At 44.2% G+C, this 14,962-nt stretch overlaps 1 protein-coding gene across 3 annotated transcripts in view; it reads left to right on the forward strand.

The window, feature by feature from the left end:
- The window catches only part of TRPC4AP (transient receptor potential cation channel subfamily C member 4 associated protein), a 40,020-nt gene extending 26,136 nt beyond the window's left edge, over positions 1–13,884 (forward strand). For all 3 annotated transcript variants that reach the window (XM_013092174.5, XM_072026525.1, XM_013092175.5), the window contains exons 10-19: positions 3,076–3,207; positions 3,867–3,925; positions 6,297–6,398; positions 7,492–7,575; positions 7,914–8,004; positions 8,343–8,483; positions 10,127–10,235; positions 10,581–10,693; positions 10,879–11,085; positions 11,839–13,884. In XM_013092174.5, the coding sequence (XP_012947628.3) occupies positions 3,076–3,207; positions 3,867–3,925; positions 6,297–6,398; positions 7,492–7,575; positions 7,914–8,004; positions 8,343–8,483; positions 10,127–10,235; positions 10,581–10,693; positions 10,879–11,085; positions 11,839–11,976 (1,176 nt within the window). In that variant the 3' untranslated portion in view covers positions 11,977–13,884. The remainder of the gene's footprint in view (positions 1–3,075; positions 3,208–3,866; positions 3,926–6,296; positions 6,399–7,491; positions 7,576–7,913; positions 8,005–8,342; positions 8,484–10,126; positions 10,236–10,580; positions 10,694–10,878; positions 11,086–11,838) is intronic.
- The last annotated feature ends 1,078 nt before the right edge of the window (positions 13,885–14,962 follow it).

Here is a 14,962-nt window from a genome sequence, read left to right on the forward strand (position 1 = left end):
ACTTCTGGAGAACCAGTCACTGCAGCTTGGCTATGGTTGGGTTTTAAACAGGTCAAAAGCACACTGTGAAGGGAAAGGGGAGGCAGTCTGTTGGTGCAGTTTTGACAGATTTCCAGTGCGGGCAGTCTGCTCAGCTCAGCAGAGCAGCTTGGAATAGCTGGGTATTAGGATGCCCTAGAGACTGGGAGGATCGCATTTTTTTGAGTTCTTGCAGGGTTGTTGTATTGGGCAAGAGTAGCTGTGTTTGGGGGCTGTTGCTTGAGCACATTTATCCTGACCATTTTGTTTTTTGGTAGCAACCTCCCACCCTGTAGGACTCACAAATACTCATTACAGGCAGTCCTTTAAATATCTTAATCTGAATTTAAAGTAGAAGTGTGTTTGAAGTACGGCTTTGCAACATAACTAACCTGTTCACAGTGAACCTACAAATGGATACTTAGCACTAAAATTAAATAGATTCTGTTTAATACTAACCAGAGGAAGCTAGCAATTCTTGCAGAAACCACAATTGTTATCATAAGAAACTTTTATTCCTGTTAGTCCTTTTAGGAGGAAAAAAATATCTTTCTGTTGGGTATAATACAAAAAAAAAACAAGCATGCTCAAGAAATAACAGGAACTACCAACAACCAGAACACAGATCTCTTAGGAGTTTTTTCTTCCATTGTATCAAGTCAGATAATTCATGCCTGCCCGATTTCACAAGAATGCAGTTTTATAGATGCCTCAGAAACAACTTGCAACTTGCACTCATCCCACACTGCCTGTTCAGGGAGCTGGACGTGCTCCTTTCCTGACCTCCCCGGTCAGTTCTCGAATACTGCTGCCAGCTGTGACAAGGTGGCAAGTATGTTGCTGAAATAGCTAGCTTGGAAGTTGACTCCTCTTTTATTTGCTAGGAAAACTCCTTGTTCTTCCTTTGCTGTTTCTGCCCTGATGCAAACTGTCTAAGGGTTAAACTGGCATGCAGTTCTCTTCTTCTCCGGGGTTCATTCAGGTCTGGAGTTGCATTGTTGCAAGATTTAAAGTTATTTCACTCCCAAATGTTTTTTGTCCACAGCCAGGTCCTTCTGTAAAATCCACTGCTTTTGATTGAGCATAATAATATCCCTCGTTCCTTATCTGCATAAAACTTTCAGGGACTTGTGTGGCAGACAGGAATCTATTCCCCTTCTTGAGAGGAAGTCAGACAGATTAAGAATCAGAACTGAGCTGTTCCGTGTGGAGCTGAGCTGCAGTAAGCAGGTAGTGGCACTCCTACTGACAAGCATTTCAGCTGCTCTCATTTTCTATCAGGAAATAAAAGCATAGGATCTGTAACATCAGTCTTCCAGTCTGTGCAGCCAAAGATCTTAATAGTTTAATATTGGAATAATTTTGTGCAGAGTTTCTAAAGGGCGTCACAGATCTGCTTCTGTCCGCTGTGGTAATCAATATAATGGTCTGACATTTTGCTTGAAGCATGATGCAGCTTCCTAAACTAAACCTGCTGCTGAATGTTTACTCTAAATCCTTGGTTTGAACTTGACTGACTTGCATAAATTGAAAACTGCTCGCAGTGACGTGGCTCCTACCTGCTGCCATGTTGGGAATGAACACACCCTTGGGGATAAGTGGTGTGTCACTGCAGATCTCTGCCTTTGCTCCCTTCTCATTATGGTCACACCCTAAATTACTCTCCTCATACATTTTTCTAGGCTGTCTTGCATGTCTCTACTGTGACAGATAATCAGTTGTTTTACTTGCTCCTGTTACAGGGAGACAAACCATGTACAGTAGAAGCTCGTAATAGCTTTAGTGGCAAGAAAGTAATAGAACAATTTATATGAGGCTGGGCAGCAACAGGGGAAAGAAAGTCAAAGGAGTTTGAAGGATGGGTATGGAGCAGGGGTTGTGTTGGCATCCCTGGATGGAGTAGTTGTAATGAGCTTGGGGTCGTGGGGGGAGCACAATCCAAAGGCAGCGACTGTGACTCAGGAGCTTTGTCACGCAGCAGTCTGTCAGGGTGGCATGCGTGAGGTGGGAAGGAGCTGCATGCTTCCTCCAATGTGATGCTCACAGAGATGCCCAGAAGCAGGAATGTGATTTCCAGGTAGATGGGAAAGGTGGTGGCTATAGCCAAAAGGAACACAAAAGCCCATCAGCTATGCTGCTAACAAGAATAAGAATGAAAAACTGTAAAATAGCACTGGCTTTAATACTTCTAATTCATTCAGGCACTTGAGGAAAATAGAGCAAAATTGAGTGGTCTGCTTAAGTGCTGCTAGGTAGGATGCTACATCTCAAGGACAGCCTAGCTTAATGTTTAGGTGACTTAATTTTAAGGAACACAGCCTTTACTGCACTGGGGACTTGATTTTTATGGCTTGTTGGGCTACACAGTCATGCATGATTTTCATGTACGCTGCCTCTCAAGGGATGCTGCTTGTCATAGGCCTCCAACTGATGAGGATCCCCCTTTCTATTGCTCATACTGCTCATCCTCCTAAGTGCTTACTTCAGAAGTATCAAAGCTTGGACTGTAGGTCCAAGCTGTTTGCACCAGAATTATTAGCTAGTCTGTTTCAAATATGTTGTGGTTGTGTTGCTGCTAGGCTCTGTTTGCTACGGACTCCTGCCTAGGTTACATGCACAAAAAGTGCATCAGTATTTTATGTTGTCTTCAGAGGGCTGCCTTGGCTTTAGCTGTGTGAACTAGAAAGGCAGAGGGTGCTCAGTGGGTGGCTGGCAGCAGAATGTTTGCAGCTTGGTTTTGCGATGCACAGAAGTTGGGTATGGATGTATTTTCAGTGCGTTACAAGTGATCACCCAATTTCCAAAGCTTGTCTTAGAGTGGTTAATTTAAAAAGCAGCTCACAGTTTTCTCTCAGAATGTGTTTCCTATCCATGACCAACAGATTGAAGCTAACGATGCATCGTGGTCAGTATGCACGCTACCATGCACACGTGCTATTAGATAAAGAATTGACTCTTTCTGTTGTCAGAGGATGATGTAGTTGTGCACATCTGTTTTCCAGACTGTTATATCTGTATTTGAGGCTGCAGCGAGTACTTCCTTCTCTTCTTTTCTAGGTTCATAAAATGATAGCAGAGTTCAGACTGATTCCTGGCCTCAATAATTTGTTTGACAAACTGATCTGGAGGAAGCATTCAGCATCAGCTCTTGTTCTGCATGGACACAATCAAAATTGTGACTGTAGCCCAGTGAGTAACTTTTTAAGTACTGTGTTGGATTTTGATGTTATTACCTAGTAACTCTGAGGAATTGTACTGAGTAACTGAATGCCTGTGTAAGTTAAGTGAGGTACAGTAGGACTCAGGTTTTTTGGGTTTTCTAATGCAAGTTAGAATGGTTCATTCTAACAATTTAGCAGAGGGCAATTTAGCCTCTTTCCAATCTCCCAGTTTGGGAGTTGTGAAAGGGGTAAATTTTTTGGTCTCTGGAGGCAAAAGTGGGAGAAGACCAAAACTAATGAAATGATAGCTGATGGGTCTAGCAAGGAGAGCCACAGAGCAGAAAATGAATTGCAAAGAGTTGAGTTGTTTTTGGTTTTGTTACTCAAACCTAGATACCCTAAACCAATAAGCATAGTGAGGACTTTTTTTTTTTTTTTTTTTTTTTTCCTTTGTGGTGAGAAGAAATTAACTGTTACATGCATAGGATTGCAAGTAGCCTCTTCTGTTCTATTTTTGGGAAGCCTGCAAAGTGCACCCTTCTCCTTTTATGCAAGTCATTTGCTCTACTGTCCAAATGGGTTTGATTTGGATAGGTTTTCAATTCAGCTGTTTCATGTCAGCTTGGTAATTAATGATGGCCAAAAATACCAAAGCAGTTTTGTTGACCTTTATTCTCTCTTTTTCAGGACATTACTTTAAAGATACAGTTCTTGAGGCTTCTTCAGAGCTTTAGTGATCACCACGAGTGAGTATGAAAAGCTCCAGTAAATTGTGGCTCGGCAGTATTGTTTGTCTGGTTGCAGTTACAGCAGGTCTCCTAGGCACGGTGCCTGCTCTGTGAATGGAACATTGTACTGTCCTTAAACATTTGTTCAGATGTTATGTGCCTTCCAGCTCCTCTATGAAAAGACTATGGCTGTGTTCTCCAGTGGGCAAGTTTAATGTGTCCATTGAAGATTGAGACGAGCTTGTTTTGCTTAATGATGAGTTGAACTGAAACATTTATGTGATGAGTTACTACTTTGTGGCTGCAGGACGAAGGTGGCAGCTTTCATGATGCTGTTTCTCTCTTTTCCCTGAGTTGGTAGCGAGCAGTGTACTCACAAGAGGCTTTTTCCCTGTGTGTACACATTCGGGTTTAATTCAGAGTAGAACAAGCCAAAAATGTCTGTTGAAAGATCAGGGTGAAAGACAGCACATATCTGAAAGAGGTTAACTGAAGAGGCTGGGAAGATGCAATTGCTGTCTAAATACCAGCAATGGAGGAAGACCTGATTAAGCATGATTATGCAGTGGAAAATGTTAGGGGAACAATTACCTGGAAGCTAGGTTGGAAATAGGAAGAAGGGCTCTGTTTGCCTTCAGAAGGCATGCTTGCGAAGCTTGATTCTGCCGCAGTAGTTAAGGGGTGATGTAGGTTTCTTTAAATGCCTTTACTCAAGAGACATGCTTCCTCTGATGCAGAGAATTGTTGCTGTAGTTTGACTTGCAGAATCGCATCTTGCATTCTGTTAGTGTCCTGCTGCTCTAATTCAGCCCTGCAAGGTGGTTTCATGCTTATTAGCAAACCTCTGCATTTGAGGCATATTGCACTAAATACGCATGTGCATATTCACTTATTGCCTAGCTGGTGTTGTTTACAGCCCAGGGTGGTAATATTTTTTGTAAGATTTAACAAATCCCATTAAATTTCTTCAACATGCATATTGGAAGTGGCAGCCTTTTTGATTAGGGAATGTTAGTTATAAGAGTGGGGAGCTGCTGAACATATTTTACATGTAAGGGGAAGGCTGACCTGATCCTTCATTCAAGATGTTGTTTGCTGAGGAATCACTCCAGGTTTTCCAGTAAGATCTCTCTAGATTATGTTCTGAGTGAAGTGACTACTACAGAGACGTCAGGCTTGTTTAAATGGAAAACAGCTTTCATCTGTAGCCTTTGAGCAGATGGAATGTGTGGAATCCGGTTAAGGTTTTTAAACAAGTGGTTGCATAAACTCTATGAAATCACAGTCTAGTGGAATTAGCTGAGAACACGATGGGAGTAAGTGCTTATATACTGGTACTGACTTCAGTAAAATTGTGAATAAGCTAAACTTGCAGAACTGTTCATGCATGGAGAGAGAGAGGCTGTGTTTTCATTACAGAGGCCTGTTGATCCAGATCAAAAGGAACTTCACATGGCACTTGTTGGGCACTTATCTGGAAGATAGTGTTTGAAGCAAGAGGGCATCCCTGTCACTTCTCTGGTCTAATTACTTATCTTCTTCGTAGTTGCTGTATTGCGATGAATATGTTCTACTTTTACACCCTTACGCTCTGAGCAATTTGCAGTAGGACATTAAGGAAACGTGCTGGAACTGGGGAAGGAGTCAGGCAATGGGAGCCTCTGGAGTACATTTCTACATTGTCAGACCTGTCCTACTAAACTCTGGAAACTTCATTTTTTCCACAGATAAACTCATTGGTTTTCATAAAGGAAAAAAAAATATCTCTATTTGATAAATTATTTTATGCAAATTCCCTATTCTAATATCCATTCTGATTCTCTGTTTTGTAAAGTCTTTAAATATTTCCAGAGTAAACAGTTTGCTTGAAGTAATAAAACTACCAGGAAGACTGAGTACTCCTTTGCAGTTTCTTCTTGCTAATTGAGGCTAATTACTGATGAACAGCAAGATCACTATATGGCAGAGAAAAAGTGTTGGAAGCTGTGGAAAAGTTTGCTGTTTAAGTGTACTGAAATTCAGCAAACTTGCTGAGATTTTCAGAAACTTCTGCCATCTGGAAGCAAATATTTACAAAACAAACCATAAGATCCTGAACAGATCAGCAAAGAATAGGAATCTCAAAGCAGTTTGGTGTTGAAACTTGTGTTTGGCAAATTTCAAAGACAGCTTACAGAACAGCAGCTAGTTGGCCTGGTTTGGGAGTGTGCTGTGATCGAGGAAGTAGAGTGTGAAAGGCTGTGAGAGCTGGAGAGGTGAAAACTTACTGCCTAAGACCTGCAGCCCTTATAGGCCTGTGGCATTTCTTTTCATAGAGCTGCACACTTGTCTGCCTCTTGAATGGATTCATCGTGTTTTTCTCCCCTACTCCCCAACTGTCTTGCTTTAGGAACAAGTATCTCCTTTTGAACAGTCAAGAACTTAATGAGCTGAGTGCAATCTCCCATAAAGCCAACATCCCTGAAGTTGATGCAGTTGTCAACACAGACAGGTGAGTAGGGATACAAAATTTAAGGTCAGCAGCTTCCAGCATTGTGCAAACACTTACATTGGAGCTTTGGTGTCACCTATTTTGTTTGAGATCCCATGGTCCACCACGCTTACATTAATTTCAGTGACGTGCTTCAGCAGGAAGTGTCTAGCTGTTTTTGTACACTGTGGTCATTAGCAAATTTAAAGCGTGTTGTGTTCTCTGAGTAAGGCCTTTTAAAAACAGAAGCAGCTTAAAACGGGGATTTTGGTTTCATGACCTGGACTTCATTATTATGTGCTCAGTCTTCCTGTTTGTCTGGTCTTTCTCACTACTAGCATTGCAGACACAGCTGGAAAGTAAGCTGTGATCCCTCCAGTACATGACTTGCTGCTATGAATAAATCTTACGTTTTTTGATTGAGAAGTAGTTTGTGCACACACAATGTCCATTACAGGTCTGCGTATTTTAAGAACAGCTAATAACTAGAGTAAGTTAAATTAGATTAATGTGTTAAAACTCCTTATGGAATCACTAGTATTATATTTGCTTATCTGTTCAATTGACTATTTTGATTTAATGAGCACTGCAATACGCATCTCTGATGTACAGACCTCACAAAGTTGAAAAACTTTGAGTTCAGTTGTCAGAATACTCCTAGATTGCCAGCAGGGACTTGGTCTGCACAGGGCAGACTTACCTCACTTTGAAAGGAAATTCTCTGAGATTTCTAGATTATAACTATTATCATAATAATTTGCCTAATTGGTAAGAAATGGCATCCGTATTACTTAGCCCATTTCTTTCTAAGCATAGATACCTGCCTGCCTTTGTCTGGAATAAGTTGAATAAGTACGTAAGGGGAAAAATTCACCCTGTTGCAAGTGTACAGAAAGGAATCAGAGCAAGAGTGTCATCATCTCTGGCTGCCCTGCAGAACACTACCACTGGTAGAGCTAAGTCACTAAAGTTAATGAATATTCATGTTGCATATTCAATACTGGTCATTAATTTATCATTCCAACCTCTGGAGAAGAGATTGGATTCAGTGTCCTACAAGGTGCAGTAGAAACAGCCCTCCTGCTCATACTGTCATTTCTTCATGTGCTTTTAGGAGTCTTGTCTGTGATGGGAAAAGAGGTTTGTTGACCAGACTTCTTCAGGTCATGAAGAAGGAACCAGCTGAATCCTCCTTCAGGTGAGTTAATTTTACATTGCTGTGTGCTGTTTTGAGTTGACTGGAAGGTGAATTTGTTTTCATACAGCTTACAACAGTTGAAAATGCTTGAAAACCATAAACTGTGAAGAGAATGTGGCTTTGTTGCACTTGGCATTCTCCCTCACCTGCACTACCACTGTAGCCAAAGTTTGCATTGGACCTCACACCCAATACGGTCAGTGATTTTCTGCAGGATTAACAGATCTCTCTCCAGCTTCAGGTTGGAATGAAACTGATTAGGAAATTTGGTGTAAATTATAGTTGTGATAAATTCCTACCCTTGCTCCAGAGTTAAAATCTCTTCTTCCGTTTCTTAGGTTTTGGCAGGCAAGGGCAGTTGAAAGTTTTTTGCGAGGCACCACCTCCTATGCAGACCAGATGTTTCTGCTAAAGAGAGGACTTCTGGAGGTAATGAATTGCACACCCAGCTTCTTCTGTAGCACATCTCTGTAGCAATTGAGAAGGATTTATCTGTAAAGAATTCAAATTTAAAATACAGTTTTTATCAGGCAATTTTCAAAAGGTATTTGTGAATTCTACATGTGGCAACCAGGCATGGGGTGGCCGGCTCTATAGCCTGCATCATTGGGAAGTTAATTTCATAAAAGACTCGTCTGAATTGTTGTATTTAGTTCTGTTACTTAAGAACTAAACTTGCAGATAAGTGTTTGAAATAGTGATTAAATCAAAGTCTCTGCTGTATTTGGGCTAAACCATGGCAATAACATGTTTTCCTCCCATGACAGCATATTCTCTACTGCATTGTTGATAGTGAGTGCAAATCACGGGATGTGCTTCAGAGTTACTTTGACCTTCTGGGAGAACTGATGAAATTCAATATTGATGCATTCAAGAGGTTCAACAAGTACATCAACACAGATGAGAAGGTAAATATTTGTAAAAGTTGTCCCCAGCGGGTCAGATTACAGCCTCTTATAACCAAATACGGCACTAGGAAACTCAGATTGCTTTGCTGCTTTTGGTGCATCTGTTGAGCCTGGTGCACAATAAACACAGAGCAGTGAGCTGCCAAAGTCTCTTCACAAGTGCGTATGTTGCTGCATACAATCATGTTCTTAGAAGTGTTCCCAGCTGCTCTGAGTCAGCAAGTGCTGAGCTGTTCAGAAAATGTTGCCTGTTACATGATCGTGCAGGTCCAAGGTCAGGGCTCAAAGATGGTAGAACAATTCCTGTGAAATGACTGAGTTTTGGGTTAAGCTGATAGTTATAGACATTCAAACAGGCTCCAAAAATTGTTTCACTGGAGCTTCTTTAAAAAAGAAAGGGAGGGGGCTGATTTGATGTACATGAGTTAAAACATTCTTTAATATTTGATAATGCAAAATTGTATACCTTTTGATATTATTTGCAGTCGTGGGTGTTTTAAGATGTCATAGTTGATGTAATTACCTAGAAAACTGAGTTGTGCATGTAGATCAAGAATGGGCAGCTCTCTGCAAAACGGTTTCTTGTTTTTATGCACTTCTGTGTATGTAACATCAGCTGTTGGGAAGATTTTGAATGGTCTCACTCCTGCTTATGATACGTTAATTTTTCTCTGGTTGCTGTCAGGTCTGGCAGATCTTGGAGAATCATAGCAGAGATGCATTTCCAAGAGAGGTGTATTTAATATCAGGTTGTTCTTTGGTTAACTGTCCTCACACGTTCTAGAGAACCTACCTATATACTTTGTGATTTCTTCCTTTCTGGTCTATAACTTTTTAAAATTTTGGGTTGGTAAGAATCCCTCGCTGTATTCCTTCTCAGCCCTATCTGATGTGCAAAGCAAGTGTAGGGAAATAGGGAGCTAGAGGAACCACAGAGCCCAGCAGCCCTGTCATTCGTCTCTTTTAGAAGAAACAGTGTGTGAAATCCTGATCTCATTGACGTGATAGGGAGAGCTTCGTAATAGATATTAGTAATGCCAGGACTGTCCTGGAGGTTTTTCTGTTCCTTAACATTTTTAAGGTACTTACTGTAGGGATCCTTTGGACGGCCTTCACTGCCAGTATTGGCTTCGGCTGGACGAGGCAGATCAGGAGTGTGTATCTCCTGTTACTCTTGTTAGAGTTAATAAAAAAATAACGAGTATATGTATTGGTGTGGTAAGGAAATGACCAGATGCATTTTGGCATTCAGAACCTACCTTAGGTCTTGCTGTCCTTTAGAGAGAAGGGGAAGTTGGGTGCATCGGTGTTTGCTTTTGTTGGTGGTGTGTGTGGTTTAGGTGTTGGTGCTCAAAATTCAAGGTGTGGTTTCTCCTGTAACCTTCAAGAACTGTATTCTTCCAGTGTTGAGAACCTGGCACACACTGACTGCCCTACTCACTGCATCCTGTCTGTAGCTCTTCCTGCTCAGGTTCGCTGGCCTGTTCCTCCTGTGCCAATGAGGTAATTGGCTAGTACACCTCTTGGCCATACACGTTCTGAAAATGTTATTAAATGCAGTTCCATGAGGCCTTATCTCTGAGTGCTCATGTACAATGACTTTGCATTTTTTTAATGCAACGCTATGAATTTCTTCTCTCTAGTTCCAGATATTTTTGAATCAGATCAACAGTTCATTGGTTGACTCCAACATGCTGGTTCGCTGCATTACGCTGTCCCTGGACCGATTTGAGAATCAGTCTGATGCTAAAGGTAAAGAATAAGAAATGGCATGGGTGTGTGGCTGTGATAATGCTCATTTTCGTAGAATCATAGAATATCCTGAGTTGGAAGGGACCCAATGATTATGGAGTTCATCTCCCGGGTCCCCAAAGGACCATCCAAAAAATCAGACCATGTGTCTGAGAGCATTGTCCAAATGCTTCTTGAACTCAAATTTTAAGCGTGGGCTTTGCAAGTTTGGGTATCAAACAGAGAAAAGGTCACCTTGCAGGTTTGTTCCTACAGCCTGAGCACCAGTTCTTACTGCTGAGTTGCTTGGATCAATGTGTCTGAACTGTTAAGTACCTGATGATTGTCTTTTTTCTCTTGCTACAGTTGCAGAAGTCCTGTCAGAGTGCCGCCTGTTATCATATATGTCCCAGATGTCCATGAGAATGTCCTTTCTTTTCCGTCTCATTAATATTATTCATGTACAGACACTTACACAGGTAAAGAGCTGACAGTAACTTTGTTGTTATCTTGCTGTTACTGTGTATGGATGAACTGGGCTGGGAACAGGGAGGAACCTGGCTTCTCTGAGGAGACCCCATGTCCCTTCTTTCTTGATACATGTATACAACTGATACCTCAGGGGTGGTTGTTGTTGTTTGACCTGCTGTCATTTTATTTTTAGGAAAACGTCAGTTGTTTGAACACAAGTTTAGTTATCCTAATGCTGGCCCGAAGGAAAGAAAAGCTACCTTTTTATCTGCGCACTTTGCAACAGATGGAATACACAGAAAAATATCCAGGTTTCATCCTGAACAACTTCCATAGTCTTCTGCGATTCTGGCAACAGCATTACCTCAATAAGGATAAGGACAGCACCTGCTTAGAAAATGTACGTGAACCTCTTACTGTAGTCAGAATCCACCAGAGCAGTATCTGTCTGTTAGCCTCCTAGCAAAAATGGGGTGGCAGGGTGCCCTGGGTCCTGCAGCGCCTGGACCCTGGGTTGCAGTGTTTGTGCCATGGTTTGCAGCGACCCTTCTGTGGCTTCCTGGGCTGCAGACAGGGGATGATGCTGAGAGCAAAGCTGTCTGCCGTTGCTGCGTCTCAGAGTGCAGTACTTGCTGTTTTCAGCTGCTGCTTGGCACTTGGAAGTGGCTGGTTGTCCTGGGTGTAAAGGCTTCGGGCAATCCATGGTGTAGAGGGAGACTGCCAGCACTTGGTTGTTGCAGGAGACGCTTTTTGGCCTTAAAAGAATGACATAAGGGGGATGCGAGCAGGGAGGCTGTCTTGTCTTTGTGTCCTGCCTAGGAGCAGGAGCTGCTGCCAGCACTGGCTTCAGCTGCAGCACTGCAGTGTTCCAGTTTGTGTTTGGACAACAGAGGAGGAGTTTGAGCTCGTGTGTGTGTGTGTGCACTGCTCCCAGATGGCCTTGCCTGCCCACCCATGCAGGTGGTGTTTGCCCTGGGTTGCCCCGGGAGGGCAGGCTGGGTGAGAACGGGGGCTAAAAGTGCGTGGCTGGGGCAGTCAAGCTGAGTAGGAAGCAATTTTCAGTTTTCTCTGCTGAATGCCTGTGAGATGTCTCTTCTGCTGGGTGGCAGTACCTGCTGAGCACGCTAACCGGTCTCTTCATCTCTTCCCGCAGAGCTCATGTATTAGTTTTACCTACTGGAAAGAGACTGTATCTATACTGCTCAGTCCGGACCGGACGTCCCCCTGTGCCATAGTTAGCTACATCGAGGAGGCGTATATGGACATTGACAGAGACTTTTCTGAGGAGTAATTCTTCGCTCTGGCTTCTGATGGACAGCGCTTGGAGGGTACCTCGCAGCCCGTGGATTTTCAGGGATTCGCTGTGTAGTGTGTGTGCGCGTGCGCGGCTTGGAACCGCTGACTGTTACTGCATTGTCAAAACCCCGGTCCCCATCTCTGATCTCTAACGGAGGAGACTTTGAGAGCTCTCTGGGCAACACATTCAGGGATGTATCTTCCAGTTGTTCTGGGATAAAAAATAATCACCTGCAAAAACTGATCTTTTTTCTTCCCTCCTCCCACCCCCGCCCCGTTAAATGTGGCTGGTCAGAGCTCTTTGTGCTGACGGACGAGGATTCTCTGTACGTGCCAACTTAGTGATGGCTCCCTTTCATGGCTACCCCAACTAGCAAGTCACAAAGCACAGAAATTGCCCTCCAAATGTGAGGTCCAAGGAGCCAGTCTGCTTGGGACCCTGACACACCAGCCACATGCAGAGCCACCACGAGGACTCCCTCCAGGTGCACCTCTTCTGTTGGGGTTTGGAATCGGGTTTAGGGTTGGTTAGAGTGTGTGTGTGTGTGTGTGCATGTGTGCGCGCGTGTGCGCTTTTAATTCCTGAGAGCCCTAGCTCCAGTCACCTCTTTCTCATCTACTTTTGGATCATTTGGTACTAAATCTGTTCAGCCGCTGTCTATATGTTAGGAGAGAACCTCTGCTCCTGCTGTCTTTCCTGCAGATCCTTCCTCTCCGAAGGTGTTTCACAACGGTGCAGAGAACAGAGACATTTCAGCAGTGGTGGAATTGCAACAGGGGTTGGCTTTTTCACAGAGCACTAGCATTAAAATATACTAATTTTTTTAAACTTGGGGCTTGTCCCTTCTTGGATAACTAATCGGGTTTTAAAATACTTTTCAGGACCATTGCTCTTAATGCTAACCTGCTACGTGTGGAAGTCTTATGTCAGTCTGCTTTCAGCCCTTAATATCAATACACACACATTAATCTTGAAGTGCAATATTTATTGGAAATGTCAGTTTTTCCTGGATCAGTTTTAATGAGAATGTGTTAAGTACTGGGAATAAACACTCCTAGTTGAAAGTAACTTTGCAGGATTTGTTGGGAAAGGGAGAAAGCAGGTTTTTGGCGGTCACTAGTGCCAGACCTGTGCACACCCTGCCTGCTCACCACCGTTGTGTTGCTCCAAGACAGTCACATTCCCAGGAATGAAATGCAGCCTGAAGTCCTGAGCCACTGCATTTAAGTCAAAAGGTATGAATCTTGCAGCTCCAGCTAATAGGAAACCGGTTTTCTTTTTCAAACATGCATTTGGATTTTTTTTAAAATCTGTTATTTGATGAGACAATTTGGTTTCAGCTCCCTCCAGGGTGTCCCTGAGCTGTAGCATTTTGTCTCTAATCCATGCCCTGGAATGAAACCCCCCTCTGAGGGGTCCCTGTGCTGGGGCCCGGATGAGTGGACGATGCTTCCAGCCCCCAGTGCAGGACTTGCTCTCCAGCAGTTGCCCCTCTCCTCTTGCTTATCTCACCCTTCGTGTCCTGCTGCGGACCTGCAGTCACAACTCTGCTTGCAGGGTGCTCAGAGCTGCTGAGCTTGAGCTTAAGCCTGGAGCCCCTGGGGAGCCTTCAGTGTCCTTCGGGGCTGAGTCCCTGGGGCAGGCTCTGCCCAGCTCTGGTGAGGGCCCTCCAGTCGTGTCCCCCCCCCCTTGGGTCCGGGACTTCTTCCACTGGCAGCTGCACCTCCCTGCTCTTCATCAGGTCATCCCAGCCGGTCCCCTCCCTCCCCCCAGCTAATTTCTTTCTCATCTGTACTTTTTTGTTCTTGGGTATTTGTGTTTTTGGTGTATCTTTGCTTCTTCTTAACTGTAATAGATGTACACTTAAAATAAATGCTTCAAATTAAAAGGCTTTTAAGTTAAGGGATGCCTTTTCCATAGTCTAGTTAATTGGTGCATCCAGCGATTGCTGCTATACCCCTGCAGAGTCTCATTTCCATCTCTGTTTTTATGTAACGTACCGGTAAGGGCCAAGCTGTGGCTGTCCTTGGCTAGGGGCCTGCATGAGGCTGAGCTGAAATAACCCCAGCCAGCTTCTGCTTCGGGGATCCCTCCCTGCCATGGGGGCACAGCCATCTACCCTTGGTCCTGTGTTTTGGGTCCTCTCCTGCTAGAGGCAGCTTGGCTTTGCTTTCACCATCAGGTGTGCGCAGGAGGCTGAGGTGGCTGCCTGCAGAGGGCATGGGCAGGGAAACCACGGCAGCTCCTCCAGGGAGGGAGCGCTCTGGGGAAAGGCTCTGCCCACTGGGGGCACAGCCATGAGCACGCTGAGAGCTGCTGCCAGCTAATGTATCCATGGCAGGTACCTTCAGCAGCTCTTCCAAGAGGGACCAAGCAGCTCTGTCCTTGTTGTGGCTTATTTACGGAGAGCACAGGGAGGAAGGGGCCTGTGCGGGGCTGGGGGGCACTCGCTGACCCCAATCAAGGTGGCAGCAGCTCTGTGCGGGGACGGGGTGGAGGTGGGAGCCCTAGCGCTAACCTGCAGCTGGAAGTCTGCACTACCCCCACGGCTCACTGAGGTGCGTGCTGCCCAGATTAATGCCAATTTACTAACTGCAAATAAACATATTAAATGGAAACTTATTAAAGAAATTTATTTTAAAGAAACAAGTGGAGCTGTCTTTCTTTGTAGTCTCTTTGCCTAAGCAGTCATTGACCTGTCTCTGCCCTGCAGGATTGTGTTTTACACTCTGCCTGGGAGTAATGGGTTTAATAAGGTCTGTTTTGCCTTCTGCCCCCGTGCCCCTACCCTGCTTTGTCCCTTGGCTCTGGCCCTTCCTTGCTGAGAGTTTTGATGTGAGCAATGTGGGGGGGCTCTTCCTACTTTCCCTGAAGCCCAGAGCAAACCAGCACAGTAGAGCAGGGCCCAGGGAGGCCTGTGTCCCTTCTGCCCCTGCCTGGCTGTGAAGCGCGTTCCCCAAAACCCCCAGCTCACCGCAGC

Source organism: Anas platyrhynchos, chromosome 21 (genome assembly GCF_047663525.1).
Source record: "Anas platyrhynchos isolate ZD024472 breed Pekin duck chromosome 21, IASCAAS_PekinDuck_T2T, whole genome shotgun sequence".
NCBI classification, from domain to species: Eukaryota; Metazoa; Chordata; class Aves; order Anseriformes; family Anatidae; genus Anas; species Anas platyrhynchos.